We start from the raw sequence: 22,983 nt of genomic DNA on the forward strand, positions 1-22,983 counted from the left end.
TTGCATCCCCAATTTGATTCTTGAATAAATACAATGCTGATGACGCCCACCATCATCTCCAGCAGGTAACTAGATGATCAAGTTTATCAAGAGTATGTTCACTTCCCAAGTGAAGCTGATAACATTCTTTATATTAAAAAAAATCCTTATAATTCTTACGATATTGATTTGAGAGACATTTGAACAGGATTGGTGGCAATGGACAAGCTGGTCTTATTCTCTTGCTGGAGACAGATTCAGCAGGTTTTACATTTATTTCCAGAACCAACAACAAGATCAGAAATAGATGAAAAAGTAAGCCACCTGTTCCCCTTCAGCCTGTACCGCTATTTAATAAGATCATGGCTGTTTTAGTTGTAGCCTGAACTCCACTTTCTCTTCTGTTTGTCTACCAGTTCCCCCATCTCCCAAATCCCATAACCGCTGGCTCCCACATGGATCAAAAATCTGTAATTAACTTCACATTGAACATGATAAGTCAGAGCATCTATTCTGTGAGGAAGGGAATTCCAAAGACTGACAACCCTCTGAAGAAGTTCTTTGTCTTAGATACTTTGTTTTTAAACTGTGATCTCATTTCTAGAGAGAAATTAGTGGAACTTCCTCCCAGCAGCTAAACTGTCAATCCCAACAGAAACTTCTTTGAATGAGATCAGTTCACTTTCTTCTAAACACCACTGATCTGGCTCCAACCTTTCTTATAATGATAGCTCCATCTTCAATAGCTTTGTGAACCTTTTCTGAACTGTTTCCATTGCATGTATATCCCTTCAGTAAGAAACTGTACACAGCCATTCATATTATTAAAACATTTCATTTGTAACAAAATGTATTTCCTTTATACTCTGGGTGGCACAGTGGCTCATTGGTTAACACTGTTGCCTCACAGCACCAGGGACCCGGGTTGGATTCCACCTTCAGGTGACTGTCTGTGTGGGTTTCCTCTGGTTTCCTTCCACAGTCCAAAGATGTGCAGGCTAGGTGGATTGGCTATGCTAAATTGCCCATAGTATTCAGGGATGTGTAGCTTGGGTGGGCTTTAGGGGAATGGTCTGCGCGGGATGGTCAGAGGGTCAGTGTGGACTGGTTGGGCCGAAAGGCCTGTTTCCACACTATAAGGATCCTATGATCCATTTCCTTTCTGAATTACTTGCTGTACTTATAAGAGAACCTTTTGTGATTTGTGTACAAGGCCAACCATATCCCTTTGCAATATTTTGCAGTCTATTTGATTAAATAATAACAATTTTCTGTTCTTCCTGCAATTATGATAACCTGACATTTTCCCTATTATGTTTACCTATCAAACATTTGCCCACATGTTTGATTGTCTTATCTGTTTGCAAACACTTTATTCTTCTCTCAATGTGATTTCCTACATTAATCATCAGGTACATTTGTTCCCTTCATCCAACTCATGATTATAAATAGGTGAGACCCCAACACTGATCCCTGTGGTACTCCACTAGGTTCAGTTCATCTGCTTGAAAATACACATTTATCCTGACTCAATTTGGCCAATCCTCTATCCACACTAATATGTCATCCTGATACCATGTCACCTGGTGTAGTAATCTCTTAATGGCATCTTAACAATTCAATATTAAAAATCTAAATACACTGTCTACTGGTTCCTTTTTATCCATTGTACTTTTTACATCCTTAATGCTGATAAATTTGTTTCTTACCTTTTTGTAAGGTTAAGTCAGCCTGATAATATTATGATTTTCGAAATGTCCTGTTTACCTTCATTAATAATGAATGCTGGCATTTTTAAATGACAGATGTTAGGAAATCTATTAATTTATTAAACAGTTTGTGTCTCTCCCTTGAATAGAGGCATTGCATTTGCAGCGTCCTAATTTGTGTGAGAACTATTGAGATCTAGGGAATTTTGAGAAATTACCATCCAAAATTTCAGCAAACATGTTTTGAAGGCTCTGCAATATAAACCACAAGGACAGAAGACTTGTCAGTCTTTAGTCCAATAGATTTCCTGAAACGTTTTGTATTAAAATTGTAATTATTTTAGCAGATTCTGCTATGTACACCCAACACTTAATAAGCTACTTGAGGAAATCATGAAAAGCTTTGTGCAAAGCAGTTGAAATGGGATTTTTGATGGTAATGTTAATAGGCAATTTAAAGCTATTCCTAAGAATCAGTTCACCACTGGATTCTGATAGAAAAATTGTCTCATCCTGGTACTGATGCCATCAAATCCATTCCATTGATACTACAACACACTAATGAATGATACATTTCAAGAGGTGTTATTCATAATGAAACGTAAAACAAAAGTTGTATAAGCCTTTTTGTATTGGTAATTTTGACATTACAGATTGCAGATCACTGCTCAAAAAATAGCAGAAGTTCTCATGATAAATATTTACTTAGCAACCTGTTCAGAGATGTTATTACACACCTCTGCAGCAAGCAGAACTTGACAGTCACTATTACTGTGCTGAGAGCCATTTAAGTTCTCTTGATATACTTATCAATGTTAAATCATCAATCAATTCTCATAGGTTAATTTATTATGTCAGATAAGAATTATGACCTCAAAATAGCCAATCTAGCACCTACACATGCCACATGAATAACTGGGAAGGGTAAATTGTGAAATGCAAACAGGAATGTCCCAATCATTTACATTAGAAAAGATCACATGCATTTAATAAGCATTCTGCTAATTTTATCTTGACAAGTAAACAAAATATCATTTAGTTTTCCATGCACAGTTGTTCATTTATGCAAAAATAGAATATACCACAATCTTGCTGGCAAATGGGACTAGATCAATTTAGCATATCTGGTCACATGAGTTGATGGAAAGGTCTTGTATGCTGACTGATTCTGTTATATTGACACAGCAAAGTAATTGCTACAAATACAAAATTCACAAGAATTTTTTTGAGGAAGTCTTGCCTGAGTAATACTATCTTAGTGTGCATTTACAGGTGCAAGGGAATTGAATACAAAAGTATGGAGGTTATCCTTCAGTTACAGACGGCACTGGTGAGACTACATCTGGAGAGCTGTGTACAATGTTGGTCTTCATATTTGGGGAGGATGTTTAAAGCAATGGAAGAATTTCAGGGAAGGTTTAGCAGGCTCACATGCAGAATGGGCAAATTATTTTATGAGGAAAGACTGGACTGCCTACACTTGATTCTGTTCAAGTTTAGGAAATAGGAAGCCTGACTGAAATGTATAAGGTCCTGACAGGATGATTTGGAGGGGATGTTTCCTCTTGTGGGAGAATCTAGGGGTCAATGTTTAAAAATATTCACCATTTAAGACGTGATCGTTCTACAAGCATCATCACTCTTTGAAACACTTTTTCATAGGGTGGTTGCAACACAGGCTTGGAATATTTTTAATGCCAAGGTAGACAGATTCTTGACTAAGATGGTGAAAGGTTATTTGCAGTATGCTCCATTGTGAAGTAATAAAATTGGTCATAGTTTTATTGAATGACAGAGCAGATTTGTAGGACCTATTCTTGCTCCTGGTTTATATATGACCTGTTCTGAATTCTGCCAAACAACAAAACTTTAAAAAAAAATCATCAGCTGGGAGCATTGCGCTTGATGGCTTGCTGGCTATTTCAGACGGTAGTTAAAAGTCAACCATGTTGCTGTGGATCTAGATTCACAAGTTGGCCAGGCAAGACAAGAATGACAGATTAACCTTTACTTGAGAGTATTTATGAACCAGATGGCTATTTACAAAAATCAGGTATTGATTTTTATCATCACCATTACTGATACTAGTTTTAAATTCCACATTTATTCACTTAAATTTCACCTGCTAGTGTGGTGGGATTTGAATTCAAGTCCATACAGCATTAACTTGGGTCTCAGGATTACTAGTTGCCCATGGGTGACTTGATTGTTACCCATACGAGGATTTTCTTACTTGTAAACAATAGCAAGAGCAACTGCGCTGCAAGTAGTTTGTTAGACTTAAGTCCCCGAAGGAGATGTTGGGAATATCAGGTTTTACAAATGGTTATTCATTGAACAGATTTTAATTCTAAGATGAATGGAGTTTGGGATCTAAAAGATAATTAATTGGCACTTCTACCTGGATACAAGGCCAATGAGATTCACATTGCTGTGGAGATGGGCTTTATGAGGGGAAAAAATAATAGTAAGTCATTCTAATGAATTTGAGTCAATATATTATTCTAGCAATGCAAGTCAGCCGGTAGACAGCAGGACTTTGAGAAAGCTAGTCCTACACTTGAGAGAAAACCCCCACCTTCAGATCTCAGGTGAAATTTAGTGCTTGGATTGAAGAGACACTGTTTGTAATGATTAAAGTGGGGGAATCTCCATTGTAACTTTCACAGTGAAAGTTACTTCTAGGCCTAGAAAGAAGAAACAAGACTGTCGATACAGAAAAATTGCTTTGTTCTGGTTTTAGAAGAATTAAATGTCTATTTAAGAGATGGTGTGAGATGGATTTTCCATCATGTTAAGTAGGGCCATAACCTTTTGGTAATTTTTTTGATAATCTTACAATCTCACATTTAAACAATGTCTTTTTATTAATTAAGAAAAGGATTAACACTCAACATAAGACCAAAACATACAGGAACATGGCTGGGCCACTTAGCCCATCAATTCTGCTCCACTGTTCAATTATGTCATGACTGATCTAATAGTCCTCAATTCCACTTTCCTGCCTTTCTCCTACAAATCTTAATTCTCTTACTGATGAAAAATCTATCTCAGCATTGAATAAACTTGACAACGCTTTCTCTACAATCCTCTGTAATAAAGAATTCCACAGATTCACTATTCTCAGGAATGGACCTATACAGTTAATTACAGGGCCCAGGGTAATGCTGTACAACAGAGGTTAAGGGGTTTGGATATGTAATTCTTTGAAATTTGTGTCATAGGTATACAGTGGTTAAGAAGACATTTAGCATGCTTGCCTTCATTACTCAAACCCTTAAGGGAAGGATCTGGGACATTGTGTTGAGGTTGTACCAGACACTGGTAAGGCCTCTTCTGGAGTACTGTGTCCAGTTCTGGGTGCCCTGTTAGAGGAAGGATATAGAACATAGAACAATAACAGCGCAGAACAGACCCTTTGGCCCTTGATGTTGCGCTGACCTGTGAACTAATCTAAGCCCCTCCCCCTACACTATCCCATCATTATCCATATGCTTATCCAAGGACTGTTTAAATGCCCCTACGGTGGCTGAGTTAACTACATTGGCAGGCAGGGCGTTCCACGCCCTTACCACTCTAAGTAAAGAACCTGCCTCTGACATCTGTCTTAAATCTAACACCCCTCAATTTGTAGCTATGCCCCCTTGTACAAGCTGAAGTCATCATCCTTGGAAAAAGACTCTCACTGTCCACCCTATCTAATTCTCTGATCATCTGTATGTCTCTATTAAATCCCCTCTTAGCCTCCTTCTCTCCAATGAGAACAGACCAAGTCCCTCAGCCTTTCTTCATAGGGCCTGCGCTCCAGACCAGGCAACATCCTGGTAAATCTCCTCTGCACTTTTTCCAAAGCTTCCACATCCTTCCTGTAATGGGGCGACCAGAACTGCATGCAGTATTCCAAATGACGCCGCACTAGCTTTTTGTACAGTTGCAGCATGACATCACGGCTCCGGAACTCAATCCCTCTACCAATAAAACCTAACATACCGTAAGCCTTCTTAACAGCACAATCAACCTGGGTGGCAACTTTCAGGGATCTATGCACATGGAGACCAAGATCCCTCTGCACATCCACACTACCAAGAATCTTTCCATTGACCCGGTATTCTGCCTTCCTATTATTAAACTGGAGATGATTCAAAAAAATGATTTACCAAGTTGAAGCTGGGAATGGAGGGTTTGAGATATAGAAATTGACAAGAAATGCTGGAACATTTTTCACTGTGGCATAGGATGCCGAGGGGTGACCTTATTGAGGTTTATAAAATCACAAGTGGCATAAATAAGGTGAATAATAAAGCGTATTTTTCCCTAGGGTGGGGGAGCTCAAGACTACGGGGCATATTTTAAGGTGAGAGGAGAAAGATTTTTAAAAGACATGACAAGCAACTATTTTACAAAGAGGGGGTTCATGTGTGGAATGAACTGCCAGAGAAATTGGTGAATGCAGCTGCAGTTACAATGTTTAAAACACAGTTGGATAAGTTGATTAATAGAAAAGGTTTGGAGGGATATGGGCCAAGTGCAGGCAGGTGGGATTGGTTTAGTTTGAGAACATGATCGGCATGCACCATTTGGACCAAAGGGTCTGTTTCTATGCTGTATGACTGAATAAATCCCTCATCTCTGTCTTAAGTGGGCAACCCTGTATTCTGACATTATGCTTTCAGGTCTGAGACTCTACTACAAGGGGAAACAAACAAACACTGGTCATTTACTCTATCAGGCCCTGTAATAATCTCCCTTATTTCAACAAGATCCCCCCATCATTTGTCTAAACTCCAATGAGTACAGACCCAAGCTCTCCTTCTAAGAAAAAGCCTCTAAACCCAGGATCAGCAAAGAATAATTTCTTTGGACTGCCTCCAGTTCCAGTACATTATTTTCTTGGATGAGGAATTGAAACTGATTGCAGTATTCTAGCTATGAACAAAGTACTGTCTTGTATAGTTTTAGCAAGAATTCCTCATTTTGTAGTCCATTGCCTTTTTAACTAATGCCAACATATTATTTGTCTTCTTTGTTACCCAATCAACTTGTATGCTGGATGTTTTCTATACATGCACAAGCCCCCCAACCTCCCCACCACCCCCCCCAAAAAAAACCATCAGTGCTGCAGCTTTCTCGGGTTATCCATACAGCAATAAGCAAGTAACAGTTGATATAAGCTTTAAAGAGAAATCTCTCGGCTGGAAAACCAGTTGAATAGGCACCGAAGTAAACTCTACCACATGGTATATTTAAACATCAAATAGACATTTCAGAAAATTCCACATGTTTGTTGACTGTGGGTTAATCGGTAGCACTATTTAAGGATCCTATCACTCCCTCCCATTCCTACAATACTTTTCCATAGAGGTGCTGGTGTACAACACGTTCTTTTCCCACCTTTCCAATTATCTAACGGCAACAATGCTGCTCCACATGGAATATAATTTATATGTACACTGTACTTTTCTAAATTTTGTATTTGATTCTCACAACAGGATCTACTCTAAATTGGGGAGATGAAAGGCAAACTGTGTGACTGTTTGGAGAGCATCTCTGCTCAACCTGCATGCCCAGACTAGATTATCTAAGTACCTCTATTTTAATTTTCCATCTTGTACCACTGGGTGATGCCTGCTCTTGCCTTACTGAAGAATTCCAATAAAGGTGAACGTAAGGAACAAAAACAAAGTCGCCGGAAAAGCTCAGCAGGTCTGGCAGTATCTGTGAAGGAGAAAACACAGTTAATGTTTCGGGTCCGGTGACTCTTCCTCAGGACTGGGTTAACTCAGAAGCTGCCAAACCTGCTGACCTTTCCCAACAACTTTCTTTTTTGTTTTTGTTTCTGATCTACAGCATCCAATTTCTTTCGGTTTTTATCCACACCTTTTGTCCTTGGATCACCACAGTTGTGTTCCGTGATAACACGGTGTAAAGCTGGATAAACGCTTCAGGCCGAGCAGGAAAGCTTGACGTTTCGGTTCGGGGCCCTTCTTCAGGTTCACCCAAAACCGAATTCATGTTTAGCTTCAGAGATAATGGGAACTGCAGATGCTGGAGATTCCAAGATAATAAAATGTGAGGCTGGATGAACACAGCAGGCCAAGCAGCATCTCAGGAGCACAAAAGCTGACGTTTCGGGCCTGGACCCTTCATCAGAGAGGGGGATGGGGGGAGGGAACTGGAATAAATAGGGAGAGAGGGGGAGGCGGACCGAAGATGGAGAGTAAAGAAGATAGGTGGAGAGGGTGTAGGTGGGGAGGTAGGGAGGGGATAGGTCAGTCCAGGGAAGACGGACAGGTCAAGGAGGTGGGATGAGGTTAGTAGGTAGCTGGGGGTGCGGCTTGGGGTGGGAGGAAGGGATGGGTGAGAGGAAGAACCGGTTAGGGAGGCAGAGACAGGTTGGACTGGTTTTGGGATGCAGTGGGTGGGGGGGAAGGGCTGGGCTGGTTGTGTGGTGCAGTGGGGGGAGGGGATGAACTGGGCTGGTTTAGGGATGCAGTGGGGGAAGGGGAGCCCTTCCCCCACTGCATCCCTAAACCAGCCCAGTTCATCCCCTCCCCCCACTGCACCACACAACCAGCCCAGCCCTTCCCCCCCACCCACTGCATCCCAAAACCAGTCCAACCTGTCTCTGCCTCCCTAACCGGTTCTTCCTCTCACCCATCCCTTCCTCCCACCCCAAGCCGCACCCCCAGCTACCTACTAACCTCATCCCACCTCCTTGACCTGTCCGTCTTCCCTGGACTGACCTATCCCCTCCCTACCTCCCCACCTACACCCTCTCCACCTATCTTCTTTACTCTCCATCTTCGGTCCGCCTCCCCCTCTCTCCCTATTTATTCCAGTTCCCTCCCCCCATCCCCCTCTCTGATGAAGGGTCCAGGCCCGAAACGTCAGCTTTTGTGCTCCTGAGATGCTGCTTGGCCTGCTGTGTTCATCCAGCCTCACATTTTATTATCATGTTTAGGTTTCCCCAGTTCACGTAAAAGATCATCAGGCCTCGAACACTGATCCCAGCAACGGCGCTCAGAGGGCGAAGAGGCGGGCAGGAAATGAGGGCGGGGCCACACGGAAGAGGCGGGGTTGTGCCGGCGACGGGGCGGGGCAGAGGACGGGGGAGAGCGTCGGTCTGAGAAAGGGGGCAGGGCCGTCAGGAAGAGGCGTTGCGGGGCTGTGAAGGGGCGTTGCGGTTTGTTGCTGAGCTGTACCGAGATCAAGGAGCAGGTTGCAAACGAACATGCGCATGAACTTCGCAGAAAGTCCTTCCGGGGCGGGCTGCAGCGTATGGTTTGTTGTTGCGATTGCATTTAGTTTTGGAAACCTTCTGAATAGTTTTTGGAAGAATAGTGAGATTGAATTTGCGAGGTGTGAGGTTGGTATTATTTTAAATTTACGTGTTTATAACTGCGGGAACTTGGAGCGGCATGTTGTCAGGATTGTTACGGTCACCATGGAAACTCCAGAGCTCCGGCTCACTCACTCTCTGCAGGTTGTTCAGATTCACTGAGGTCTGCAGCAGAGAACAGGAACAGGCTTTTCGGCTCATCAGACCTGTAGTGTCACATGATGACTTCCTAAACTTAAAAAAAATCCTTTTGCTATTCACGCCTCAACCTATTCGTCTTTCTATCAAGATGCCTCTTCAAAGTTGCTGTTGTATCTGCTTTTCCCACCTCTTCTGGCAGTGTATTCCAGGCAGTTATCACATTTGTGATATAAATGCCCTTCTGCCCATTGAATTGGCGCTGGTCAAAAATATTCTAATCCCATTTTGTGGCGCTTGGTCCACACCCTGTGTGCCTTGGCATTTTAAGTGCACATTTAAATACTTATCAACTTGTTATGAGGCTTTCTGCCTCCACCACCCTTACAGGCAGTGAATTCTAGATTCCTACAAATACTTTTCCTCACATCCCATTTAAACTTCCTGCATATTATCTTAAATCTATGCCCCTGGTCATTGAACCCTCCAAGGGTAGATTCCTGTCCACCCTGTCAATGTCCCTCACAATTTTATAATCTCAGTCATGTCCCCGGTCAATCTCTTGTGTTCCAAGAAAAACCAACCCCAGCCAATCCAATCTCTCTTAATAACTAAAACTCTCCAGCCCAGGCAACATCCTGGCAACAACCTTCTGCACTCCTTCCAGTGTAATATCCTTCCTAGAATGTGGATTCTAGAACTGCACACAGTACTGTAGCTGTGGTTTAACCAACATTTTATATAGTTTCAGCATAACCATCTTGCTCGAAAAATATGTCTCAGCTAATAAAGGCAAGTATCCCAATAAACCTTCTTAACCACTTTTTTATACATTTGTCCTGCTACCTGAAGGGAGCGGTGGACATGCTCACCAAGGTCCTTCTGATCCTCTGTAATTCCCAGTGTTCTGTCATTCAATTAGTATTCCCTTGTTTATCCTGCTCAAGTGGATCATTTCACACTTCTCCTGATTGAAATTCATTTGTCAATGATCAGCCCATCTGTAGTTTCTGTAATCCAAGATTATCCGCACTATTTACATCCCACCAATTTCTACGTCATCCACAAACTTACTGATCAACCCTCCTTACATTCAAGTCTGCACCATTTATAGATACCAAGAACAGGGCCCCACTGGACACAGGCTTCCAATCAAACAGTACCCTCAACCGTACTCTGTTTCCTGCCACTTAATTTATTACATTTTCACGTGTTCATTCTATCACAATGGGAGTTCCTGATGGTTTTTGAGAAGCTCTGTAGCTTGGGTTGTGGATGAGGTTGGAGACTTGCACACTGAGCCGATGTGTTTGATTGTAGATGTTTTGATCACCTGCTAGGTAGCATCGTCAGTGCACCTCTGGTGAAGTGTTGGTGTTCTGTCCTGCTTATTATTTATATGCCTTGGTTTGCTGACGTGGTTGGTATCACTTACAGTTTTGTTCTTCAGTGGTTTGTGTATCAGACATGATAAGGACACGAATTTGACTGGGACAACACAATAACACAAGCCAAACAAAGACATGCCAGGGAATTCCTGGAGGCCTGGCATTCCAACTGGAACTCCATCAACAAACATATTGAATTAGACCCTGTGTACAAACTACTAAGAAATAGAACCAGAAGTGGTACCAAACATCCCATAAACTGAGGCATATAAATAACAAGTGGGCCAGAATACCAATGCTTCACCAAATGCACAGTGACGAAATAGCTGCAATCAAACACACTGGCTCGGCGAGCAATCTGCAACCTCAGTTTTTGATGGCCTTTTGTAGGTTGCAATAATGGTAAGCCTGGCCAAAAAACTTTCCTGAGTGGTCTTCAGAATATATTTAATAAATGTATTCATCCAAGGTTTCAACATTTAGAGTTAACACAATATCAATATAGATTCGTTAAACACTTACTGCGGCTCAGTGGTTAGCACTGCTGCCTCGCTGTGCCAGGGACCTGGGTTCAATTCCAATCTTGGGCAACTGTATATGTGGTGTGTGCGTACTCCCTCTGTCTTGGGTGGGTTTCCTCTAGGTGCTGTGGTTTCTTCCCACAGTCCAAAGATGTGAAGCTCAATTGTATTGGCCATGGGAAATTGCCCATAGTGTCCAGGGATGTGTAGGCTGGGTGAAGTGGTCAGGTAAATGCAGGGTTACAGGGAATTGGTGGGAGCGGCTCGGTTTGGGTGGCATAACCTGATTTGTCTCTTTCCACATTGTAGGGTTTTTATGATTTTCTCATAATTCCTGTTTACTTCAAAGTTATGCTGATTGGGTGAGGGGAAGAAGGCTGGGAGAACAAAGACCGCACTGTTGTATAGCAAGATGCCTGACACCAAGTGATGGTGTAAAGAGCATATTAAATTTGTCATTGAACAGGAAGTATATTCATAGCTTTGCCATTTATGAAACTGAAATTCTGAAGATTATTGTTTTACTGCAGCTATGGTTCAATTACACATCAAGCAAGGTAGTGAGAGCCAGTTTTTGCTTGACACAACAGTAGACATTGCAGTGGAGGATCTAACCAAGCAAGTAGCTGCCATTTACAATGGAAGGCTTAAGATTGACCGGATTTGTACAGGTGCGTACTGCATCATTCTTGCAACTGTCAAATTTATTACTAATTTAGCAAGGATAATCTTGATAGGCAGCAGATACCTCTATCATGTGCTGCACAATATCATTCAGTGTTCTGACCATTATTGTAAGTTATTTATGACTGTTGTTCTAAACAGTTTTGTTTATTTACTACCCCCTGTTTTGTTTTAATGAACCATCACGGCTTGAGTACACTTCCACACATAACAGCCATTCTTTGGTATTTTCCTTTGGCATGAGTGGTTTTGAACACATGAGTGGTTTATTGCAAAGAGCTATAAATCTGAAGATGATCTTTGCCTTATTTAATGTTCACACACATACAGTCACTGCAATGCAATCAAAGTGGATTGTCTGGGTATTATTTTTACCTCCTTTCTAGCCTAAGTAAGTGCAAACCCAATTGTAGAACCTTAATGCCTCCTTTCTGAAAGCATTTAATTCAACATATGCAGCCAGTTAAAAATGGAGCTTTTACTGGTGTCCATATTTTCGATCTGCATTTGATGGGGGCCACAATTGAGTTGTCTCAGACAATAAATATTGAGGTCTGCAATTGACCACCCAAGTACAACTGATATTATAACTCAAGTCTTTAATTCTAAACTCTTGTCATATTGCACTGGATGAATCTAAGGCATCTCTTATATGTAGAATCTGAACAGTTCCATTCAATAATAGTGGAACACATGGCTTAATTTCTTGTTTGTAATTACATGTCAACTGTTTGATTAGCAGAAGAAAATACTCAAAAGATTTCTGTATTGATGCATCTTCTACAGTTATAGAAAGTAGTAGTAGTCAAAGACTTGTGCTGATTAAGCCTATCCCAAAATACCTCAGCAGATTTAGTACAGTGAGCACTGTACAAATAAGATCTTACACTTCCCAACCATTCCAATCAATCTGTAGCAGCCACAGCCTGTTACTTGAAATTACACAAATTGAGATCTGTGGACAACATTTAATTTACCAAGTTCATTTGCAAATTAAAAACAAAACAGAGATGCAAGTCAATGTGAGTGAAAGAACTGACATTTGTGGAATGGAAAGCACTTTGCAAGTAACCATTGTAGTAGAGGCCCGCACATTTTTAAAAAAATTTCTTTTTCCCTAAGATAAAGTCTCAAAGATTGGATGCTTGTATGATCCATGCCAGGGATAGAACCGTTTTGTGCTGTTATGAATGTTGGTAAAGAACTCTCTATTTGACAAAGGCCAGGCAACATCACACTTCATTTTGCCAATATAATCAGGTACTGATGAGCTGCTAACTGTATCCACACATAGCGCCCAGCACTTCAAACATTAACAACGTGATACACAAGAAGGTGGGGGATCCTGACAACTATCTGCAGCATATAAATCTTCCCAGTTTGGCTGGGTACGCCCAGGTATCCCACATTTGCAGAAACTGTCTTGCCTTGGGAACTGTTGCATTGGCAGCTTCCACAACAGCCTGTATTAATTGGACTTTGATCCCACAATTTTCTGATCTAGTGGGTGTCAGTGTTAGTTTGAAGCAAAATCCGATGCCAACAATGCATGACCTATGCGAGGGAGGAGTAATGTCTTTTCTTAAATCCTACTTTTAAGTCAGCATAGTTTCTTTTTATAGTTTTAAGCTTTTTGACAATGTTTTATTTCGCAGAAATATGTGAACTGGCAGACCATGGTACCTTTCTCCCTATTAATATGCAAGGATTGACAGACGAGCAAATAGAGGAACTGAAACTGAAGGATGAGTGGGCAGAAAAATGTGTACCAAGTGGAGGATTTGAATTTAAAAAAGATGAAATGGGACGGAGAAATGGGCAAGGTAAGACAGCGTGGCCTATTAGCTCCCGAATACAAGTTTTTAGAAGCTTTTGCTTATGCGTACGTCAAACTGGAAAAGATAGAATAACTGCAAATGAGAAATCGTTCAAAATATTTTGTTTTAAATAAATTTTACAATTTCTAGATCCAGAATGAATTGAAAGTAGCAAATTCTTTTTCAGTACATCTCAATTGTCAAGCTGATGTACATTTATTGGGCACTGGAATAGAAATGCTGTTTTATGGTTGGAGAATTATGTAAAGTGATGTGAAATTAGGTTGAAAAGTACCTGCTAAGCTTTCTATTCTATATTTCAGTTCCTAATCAAGCAATGAAAAACGTCTTGAAAAGAACAGTAGAAGAAGCTAAAGCATTGATATCAAAGGTACTAGAAAAAAGGAAAAAACCTTTTTCATTATGCTTTTCCAGGACAACCAAAAATTGAGGGGTAATCACTGTTCTGCTGTAGGGAAATAGCCCTGCTAGTTTAGGCCCAGCAAGGTCCCAAAACAGCAATGACATAAATGATTGGATAATTCGTTTTAATATTGTTTGAAGAGTAGTAATTTACCAAGGCACCAGAAGAGCTCCTATTCTCCAAATATCTTTTAGGATCATTTAATTCTAGTTAAGAGAGCAGGTCAGCCCTTGATATAATGTATCATTTAAAATAAGTCAGCTCTGACATTAGGAATGAGAAAATGTAAAAAAAAACTTGCACTGTTTAGTTTTTGTTTGTGAGCTGCAGCTTAATGTATAACATTGTTGCCACTGGATCTCAAGATCCTGGGTTCAAATCTCACCCCAGGACTTTAGCATAAATAAAGATTGGTGTTCCAGTGCAGTATGAATGGAGTACCACACTGTCAAATGCTTTATCCTTACAAGTATTTTTCACTAAAGCAATGTAACATAAATTTTAAGATGTGTTGAAGCATTGATGGCAATAAAGTACGGAATGAGAAAAGTTCTAATTGCTGTATCTTAGAATCTGTTGGGTTTTTAATCTTGTTGGATATCTTGGTGAATTGAGTTTTGAACATCTTATGAAGTTAATCTTTGAACTTTTCACATTGTGAAACAATAGACTTTTCAATATAAAGGGTTTTTTTTGAAGAATTGAGAGAGGAATATGTAGCATGTCTTTTAGTTTTTTTTGTGCAAAGACGTAGAGGGCCATAGTGGGATTATATTCGGCATGGACTGGTTGGACCGAAAGGTCTGTATACATGGTGTATGATTCTGTGACACTATAATGAAGTCAGTTGTGTGTGATGGACCTTTGGATTTTTTTTAAAAGGGTAGATAATTTGCATAGAATAATATCCTTGAAACAGATTAAGAACCCTTGCATAAGGGAATCCTGTACCTTTTTAATATGGGCAAAATAAAGTGTACAAAGAAGCTTGAACTTTGATAGTTCTTCAGGGTTCAAAACGTATCTCTGGTCCACGTTCAGTTGATCCCTTGTCCTAAGTATCAACAACAGCTGTTCTATATGTTGCAACAAAATGTTTCTAGCATTTATTTAATATATTATGAACCGTACAAGTAAGGAGGCTGAATGCTAATGAGTCTAAGGAAAATTGCCACATTGTTTACTTGGCTATCAACGTTTAGAGTAATCGTCCAGTACTGTTTCATATGAAACTTTTTTTTAATCTGTAGACTCAATCAGGAATCTTTCTATAATTTCTTCTCATTTTATGAGTTAGGTCATGTTGCAGCTGTACAGGACATTGGTTGGACTACTTTTGCAATACTGAGTTGGTTCTGGTCTTATTGCTTTAGGAAAGATATTGTGAAACTTGAACTAGTTCAGAAATTATTTACAAGGATATTGCCAGGGTTGGAGGGTTTGAGCTATGGGAGAGGCTGAATAGGCTGGGGGTATTTCCCTGGACTGTCAAGGGTGAGGGAAAGTTTATAAAATCACAAGTGGCATGGATAGCATGAACAGCCAAGGTCTTTTCCCCAGGGTAGGGGAGTCCAAAACTAAAGGGAATGGGTTTAAGGTGAGAGGGGAAAGATTTAAAAGGGACCCAAAGACAACTTTTTCATGTTGAAGGTGATGCATGTATGGAATGAGCTGCCAGAGGAAGTGTTGGAGTCTGGTACAATTACAACATCTAAAAGGCATTTGGATGGGTATATGGGTAGGAAGGGTTTAGAGAGATGGGCCAAATGCTAGCAAATGGGACCAAATTAATTTAGGACAAGTGTTCGGCATGTAAAAGTTGGACCAAAGGGTCTAGCTGTACATCTCTATGACGCTGAAGTAGCACACTGGAAATCAAGTTTTGCTATTACTGGAGTCATCATAAAAATTAGAATTTTTAAAAATAAATTTCTTAATTTATCTGTCTTTTAGACCCAGTTTCTGTACTTAACAAGGATAATTATTTATTAAAAATAAATAGATTCTATCTACCGGTAAACAATTTAGACACATCGGCATATAATCCCACTAATTAAAATGCTAACATCCCCAACTCTTGAATTCAGACAATCACAGATAAGAACAAAAAAATGTGCATTATGAGGGGAAGGCACAGTGGTCCATATCCATTGTGTCTGTTGAGATGATATTTCTTTTCTGATCAGGATTCTGCTGCTCAATATTCCTTCTCTAGATGTTTTCACTTGTTTGCAGGTGACACTAGGTGATTGTCTCACACTAATAAAGTTCTGTGACTTACCAATTGAAAGTCACAGCTTACAGAAGCTCGACAGGGGAATTAAGCTGCCAATCTTCAGGCTTGACGTGATTTTTACTCCAGAGGAAAACAGCTCCTCCTTCTCCGGACATCTGATGGGTTTTTGCCACAATGTTCATGCCCCTAAGCTCGTTTTCTAGCTTGGAGCCAGTCACACAGTTGTTGGCAGCTAGAAAGCCGCCTTCTTTAATTACAGGCCCACTGAGCAGTCAGTTAATTGTTGCCTGCCGAAGCTCCATTTTGCACATCCCTTGGCTCCAGCTTGTCCGCAAACCAGCTTGAACAACAGCTCTGTAAACAGTACTTGCAATGAGTGTCAGGCTACTTGCATTTAAAAAGTGCAACAGTTCTCCAGTAGTCATTGGTTATTAAAACAGCCCTTTGCCCATTTCAGTCCACAATCAAAAATAGAGGAAAAATGAAAACATATGGTCTTTACCTGTTGAACTAGTTTTGGTAAGTTTTAGAGTTGCTCTGGTGATTGCCTTAGATTAGTTAAACTATTATTTTAAGTACATAATCCAAGCCTGGCATAACTCATAGAAATATAGGGTGTTGTAAGATGAACAATGATTCTTTATTTGAAAGCTTGATCTTGGAAACTTTGCTCATCTGTTATTAAAATGGCAATATTTAGTGAAAGAAGCTTGTCAAGAAATGTGATAAGTAACTGAAGAGCTCTCCCCTTGGATTTTTAGAAACAAGTTCAGGCCAATGTATGTGTAACAATGGAGATGGTGAAGGATGCACTTGACCAACTGCGAGGAGCTGTTATGATTGTTTATCCCATGGGGCTGCCACCACATGATCCAATTCGAGAAGAGTTTGAAGGGAAAGAAGATCTTTCAGGATTACAAGTAAGTAGCAAACAACACACTCAACAATGGAATCCAAAGATAGCTGTGATTGAGCGTGAGCTATGTTAGATTAATCCATATCAATTGGGTAGTTCACCACTGTACTTGCTTTGAAGCCATGAGAATTTGTAAGGTATTTTTCTTACCAGTTCAGTAAAATGTAAGTGAGCAACCAATAAAGGAAAAGCCATACTCCTTTTCATTGTTGTAGGTTAAATTAGCACTACTAACTCTTTAATTCTTTGATTTTATTTTGCAGGCTGGGAAATTGGTGACTGAGGAGGCTGAAGCTCAGCTGTGGTGGGCAGGAAAAGAGTTGCAGAGAAGCAAGAAACTTTCTGACTATGTAGGCAAAAATGAGAAAACTAAAATTGTTGTAAAGATACAAAAAGTAAGCTCATGGTTAAAACAGTGTTTCATATATTTCCAGACAAGTGTTGAAAGAGTTAAATTTAGAATATGCTGTCTAAACTTGCCTTGCTTTCCCTTTGCCTTTGGAAGTTTGAGGGCTGATATGAAGAGGCGTCTAAAATAGATGATGCAGACAAACTATTTCCTCTACTGAGCATCTAAAGCAACAATGTAATCTAAAAGAACTGTGAATGCTGAAGATCTCAAACGGAAACAGAAATTGCTAGAGAAATTCAGAACTGGCTGCATCTGTGGAGGGAAAGTAGTGTTAATATTTTAAGTCTACTGACTGTTCTTTAGAACAGGAGTGGAGACGAACTGTAAACTCTGCTTTTGTACCCACAGATGTTGCCAGATCTGCTGAGCTTCTCCAACAACTTTTGCTTTTACATCAAATCTTAATTTTTGAATATTCATTCATAGAGTGTGGGCATTGCTGCCTAGGTCAGCATCGGTTACCTTTAAAAACTTCAGCTGCGTGATCAATGACGTTCCCTCCGTCAAAAAATCACAATGTTCAGTACCAGCTTTGTCTTCTCACACTCTGAAGTGTTCTGTATCCAAATGCAACTAACTTCAACAATTATTGACAAACAACCCTGCTTCTAACCTTACTATGGAGGGAAGGTAATTGATTATTCAGTTGAAGTTGGTTGGGCCTAGGATGTTACCTTGAGGAATTTGAGGGCTTTTTTAGTGTGATCATAGTGCCCCTACCTCTAAAACAAGAGGCCTCTGAGTTCAAGTCCCATCTGCTGCAGAGTGTGCCATATTATATCTGGACAAGTTAATGAAAAATATCTGCCCTGAGGAATCCCTACAGCAATCTCCTGTGGCTGACATGATTAACCTCCAAAAACCACAGCTTTTGTGCTAAGTATGACTCTTACCTTTAGACTTGTTGGACTAGGAGGCCTGTTTCCACACTGTAGGGATTCTATGATTCTATAATTGATCAGTTGTAAAGACATTAGCTATTGATAGGGAAGCACAACTGACAACTTAAGGAAACTAGGGCTTTCTGCCATTTCTTCAGGATTATTACAGCGGACAAGTAAGAAAGCCGTAGTTGAAATGGAACCCCTCAATATATTCAAAATTAAGAAACCATGAGCAGTTTAACTTTAAACAACAACAACTCTCCTAACATCTAAGCTGGTTATAAAAGCAAAATATTGCTGATTCTAGAAATCTGAAATGGACACAGGGAATGTGAAGAAAACCAGTAGGTCTGATGGCATCTGTGGGGAGTGTCCACTGTCACTCTTCTTTGGGACTCTTTGCTCTACACAGAAAAAGCTAGACCTGCTGAGTTTCTCCAATATTCTCTAAGTTTATGTCAGCACTAACTTTATCACAAGGTGAAAGAAGATTGCCAATTATAGATATTTTCTATTCAGCCTGTTCAGAGATACCTTTACAGCAGGTGGAACTTGAAGGCAGTATTAGGGCACTGCAGTTGGCTTTAACTTTCCAATAATCCAGTGACCTTTTAGTAAACTGCGAAATCCTCAACTCTAATTTCCTTCCATCTTTTTAAAATGGGGAGAAAAACCCTTCAACTTTAGTAAGTACAGTTAAAATTTGTGGTTTGGTTTTATTCACAGCGAGGTCAGGGAGCTCCAGCTAGAGAGCCAATTATCAGTGAGGATGAACAGAAGAAAATGATGATGTACTATTACCGACGACAAGAAGAACTCAAGGTAGAGAAATTAACCTCGTACCAGAGATAATGGGAATGGCAGATGCTGGAGAATCCGAGATAACAAAGTGTGGAACTGGATGAACACAGCAGGCCAAGCAGCATCTTAGGAGCATAAAAGCTGACATTTCGAGCCTCGACCCTTCATCAGAACAGCTTTTTGTGCTCCTGAGATGCTGCTTGGCCTGCTGTGTTCATCCAGCTCCACATTTTGTTATCACAGAAATTTATCTAATTTTCCTGAAATATTATTCTTTGAACTGAAATCTGCATGTTACACAACTCTGTAAAGTAAGAGTTCAAAAGTCATTAATATGATAAAGTACAGAAAAAAAGTTCACAATTCAGAAAGAAAAATGCCTCCAAATAAGTAGCAAGCTTATAATTCATATTGTCCAAGCAACATTTAATGATTTTTTAACTGACCTTAGACCTCTAACACAATGTTGTTTCTTTATGATCTTGATCAAGTACAGTCAGTTGAATAGATGGTTATCCGTGTAGAACCTTAGGCATCAATCTCTATAAGATTGATTTTATTGATTTTAAAGTTTAAGGAGCACTATTGCACATCAAGTGTGACACAGACCTGCTTGAGCTGTTGCAGGGGATGCTGGGATTGAACCATAGTTCAAAACTCGCCAACTGGTCAACTGAAAAGAGGTTTGAACATTTATGTAGAAAATCTGTTTGTGTGCATAGAAGCATAATTACAGCTTTCAGATGTTGGTAGTTCTTGTGCCCAATGATAGAATCAGAGTTTATAATCAATTTTTAAGTAAAGGTTTTTACTAAACCATGTTTTAAGATACCATTGCCATTACACAAACTTTGTGGTCTCTGAAAATGTGTAATTGTTCACCCCTCCTCCTAATGGCAAAATGTACCATGTCTGGCGATATTTGGCCATAGATGTAAGCATAGTGAAGGTTTTGTCCCGATCTGTGCTGAGTTGCATTTTTATTTACTTTTAGTATCTCAGATTATGGATATTAGTAAGGCAGTTGAATTAGGCTTGGCTTCCACCCTTCCTAATTACTTTGAAGGGATTATGTTCTGTGGCTTGACTCCATAAATCTGCCTTTAGCCCATATCATTTAATACCTTTGCTTAACAAAAAATTTATCTATGATGTGTTAGATTTAAAATTAATAGTTGATCCTGCATCCATGCCAATTATGGAAGACTGTTCCAAACATCTACCACCTTTTGTGTGTAAAAGTACTATGTAATATCTCTCCTGAATGGTCTGGCCCTAATTCTCAGACTACACCCCCTAGTTGTAGAATCTCCAACCAATGGAAATATTTTATCTTTAACTACCCTGTCTATTCCTATTAATCTCTTGAAACTTCAGTCACAGAATTCAAGAACATTTTTGAAATGATTAAGAATTTAGGCAAATACAATCTACAAACAGAAAAAATTCTAAATTCAAAAAAGAGTCCCAATTCCAAAATTTGCTTATTTTGAAGGAAATAATTTTCTATCAAACCTGAGTGCATTTCCTTCTTAACAAAGCTGCATTTTACATTTAACCATTTAACAACTAGTAAATGTAAAAACTTATGCATTTTCAATCAAAAATTTCAAAAATAATTTTCTGTTGGTTAGAAATTAACAGTTAACAATGTACTTGTGTTAGAGCTTTGCACTTGGGTGAAATACTAACCATGCTTTGCTGTTCTTTTCTCAGAAACTTGATGAAAATGATGATGAATCGTATCTTGACTCAGATTGGTCGGACAGGCATGCTCTAAAAAGGCAGTTTCAGGGTGTAAAAGACATCAGATGGGGCCCCAGAAAATAATGACAAACAATTCCTCTGGCACACGTTTTTTTAAGGTTTATATAATCAACATTACACAAGAACAGTGTACCTTCTATTATAAAGTACTTGGGCAATTGTAACATTTAAGAATCAGCAATTGCCCAGTGAAAAAAATCCTCTACTTTATGATTTAAGCCTTGTTTTTATGTTAGTTGTTCAACTCCTGAAACAAATAAAAGCTTTGGATAGCCTGGAGAATTTTAATGACTGTGAATGATATGTGGCAAAAGAAGATCTGTAGCCCAATATTACATTTTCTGCTCAGAATTTAGAATACCACTTGCACACGTGTTAAATAAATATTTATTTTCCAAGTTGTGTGATGTTTATGTTGCCCTATTTTGGACACAGTTCATCATGAAATTTTGTGTGCAATTACGTCTTAAATACATAAGAAAAGCTATTAGCTCAGATTTTGCATTGGTAATAGGCGGGGACACACTGTGCTCACTGTTATGGTGTAAAATGGAGATTAGTGTCCAGTGTATGCACAAATGTGGAAATCCTGAAGTTACAGCCACAGTCAAAGTACTGCTCCTAGGCTATGCTATAACCATATAGTGACAGTTAATTTCAGTGCTCAACTTATGCAAATTCTAAAGTTGCACAGCTTACATTAAACATGCAGTAAATTTTAGTGCTGGTGTATTCAGGTGCAAATGAATTTTAAAATTTCTGTCAGTCCTAGGTTCTGCCAGAAAAACACTCTGGCCTAGAAAATTTAATTTTACAAATAGGGATTCTTATTCTTTCATGGTTTTATTAGCATTGCAGACCCTTTAACTTTTCTGTCACTTTTTCCTCTCAATAGCAATTGTTATTTCACTTTATGTATCTGATTAAATCAACATTACAATTCCTGGTTATGTTTCCTGATTTAGAGACTCTGTGTCTGTGAAGGTTCTTAAATATTTTTGAAGAGCTGTATTTCTTTGCCCTGCTTATACACACCACAGACTCTTATAGTGATAGTACCCCGATCTAATGTCTGATGACCATGTTTGGGCTTGCAGTACTACAAAAGCATTGTGATAGATATCAGTGCAGTGGGTGGTGGATGATGTTCCTTTGCCACTGTAAAGTCAAGGGACTTATACTTTGGTTCTACAATACTGAACTGTTGTAAAATGAAGCATGTGTCAATACTCAACTGTTGTAAAATGAAGCATGTGTCATGGGCCATCCTTGAGAGTTTAGCAACGCTTAGACAGAAGGGGGAGCTATGACATAAAGATTAGAGTCATACAGCACAGAAACAGGTTTCCCAAACTAAACTAGTCCCATTTACCTGCATTTGGCCCATATTCCTCTAAACCTTTCCTATTCATGTACATGTCAAAATATCTTTTAAATATCGTAACTGTACCTGCGTCTACCACTTTTGGCAGTTCATTCCAAATTTGAACCACCGTTCAAAAATGTTGACCCTCTGGTTCCTTTTAAATCTTTCTTATCTTCCTTAAAGTTATGCCCTTTAGCTTTGACCTCCCCTACCCTAGGGAAAAGGCCTCTGCTATTCACCTTATGTATGCCCTTCATGAATTTCTAAACCTCTATAAGCTCATCCCTTAACCTCCTATGGTCCAGTGAAAGAAGTGCACAGCCAATCCAGCCTTTCCTTGTTCCTCACCCTTCCAGTCCCCGTAACATACTTGTATATCTTTTCCATACCCTCCCCAGTTTAATACTATAGTTCCTATAGTGGGGCAACCAGAATTGTACTCACTACTCCAAAAGTGGCCTACCAACATCCAGTACAACGCAATATGGCATCTCAACTCCTTTCCCCAATTGTCTGAGCAATCCATTCAGCTAACATGTTTCATCTTTATTCTTCCTGCAAAAATGGGCACTTTCCCACCGTTTGCTTGTCATACAGATTGT

At 39.6% G+C, this 22,983-nt stretch overlaps 1 protein-coding gene and 1 long non-coding RNA gene across 3 annotated transcripts in view; one reads left to right on the forward strand and one right to left on the reverse strand.

Annotated features, from left to right (window-relative positions):
• LOC125457148 (uncharacterized) overlaps positions 1-7,745 on the reverse strand; it is an 83,826-nt gene extending 76,081 nt beyond the window's left edge. The window contains exon 1 of the long non-coding RNA XR_007248563.2: positions 7,566-7,745. This is a non-coding gene — a long non-coding RNA (uncharacterized LOC125457148). The remainder of the gene's footprint in view (positions 1-7,565) is intronic.
• Positions 7,746-8,881: 1,136 nt separating this feature from the next.
• Positions 8,882-21,958, forward strand: cfap298 (cilia and flagella associated protein 298). Of its 2 annotated transcripts, none has more exons than XM_048540656.2 (8): positions 8,882-9,054; positions 11,605-11,745; positions 13,414-13,581; positions 13,899-13,966; positions 16,997-17,155; positions 17,415-17,501; positions 19,174-19,269; positions 20,965-21,958. In XM_048540656.2, the coding sequence occupies exons 2-8, from the start codon at positions 11,607-11,609 to the stop codon at positions 21,076-21,078; spliced, it is 831 nt and encodes a 276-aa protein (XP_048396613.1). In that variant the 5' UTR covers positions 8,882-9,054; positions 11,605-11,606; the 3' UTR covers positions 21,079-21,958. The 2 variants fall into 2 exon arrangements, with proteins under 2 accessions (XP_048396613.1, XP_048396612.1); XM_048540655.1 differs by having other exon boundaries at positions 8,886-9,054; positions 17,415-17,546.
• Positions 21,959-22,983: the final 1,025 nt, after the last annotated feature.

This window comes from Stegostoma tigrinum, chromosome 12 (genome assembly GCF_030684315.1).
Source record: "Stegostoma tigrinum isolate sSteTig4 chromosome 12, sSteTig4.hap1, whole genome shotgun sequence".
NCBI lineage: Eukaryota > Metazoa > Chordata > Chondrichthyes > Orectolobiformes > Stegostomatidae > Stegostoma > Stegostoma tigrinum.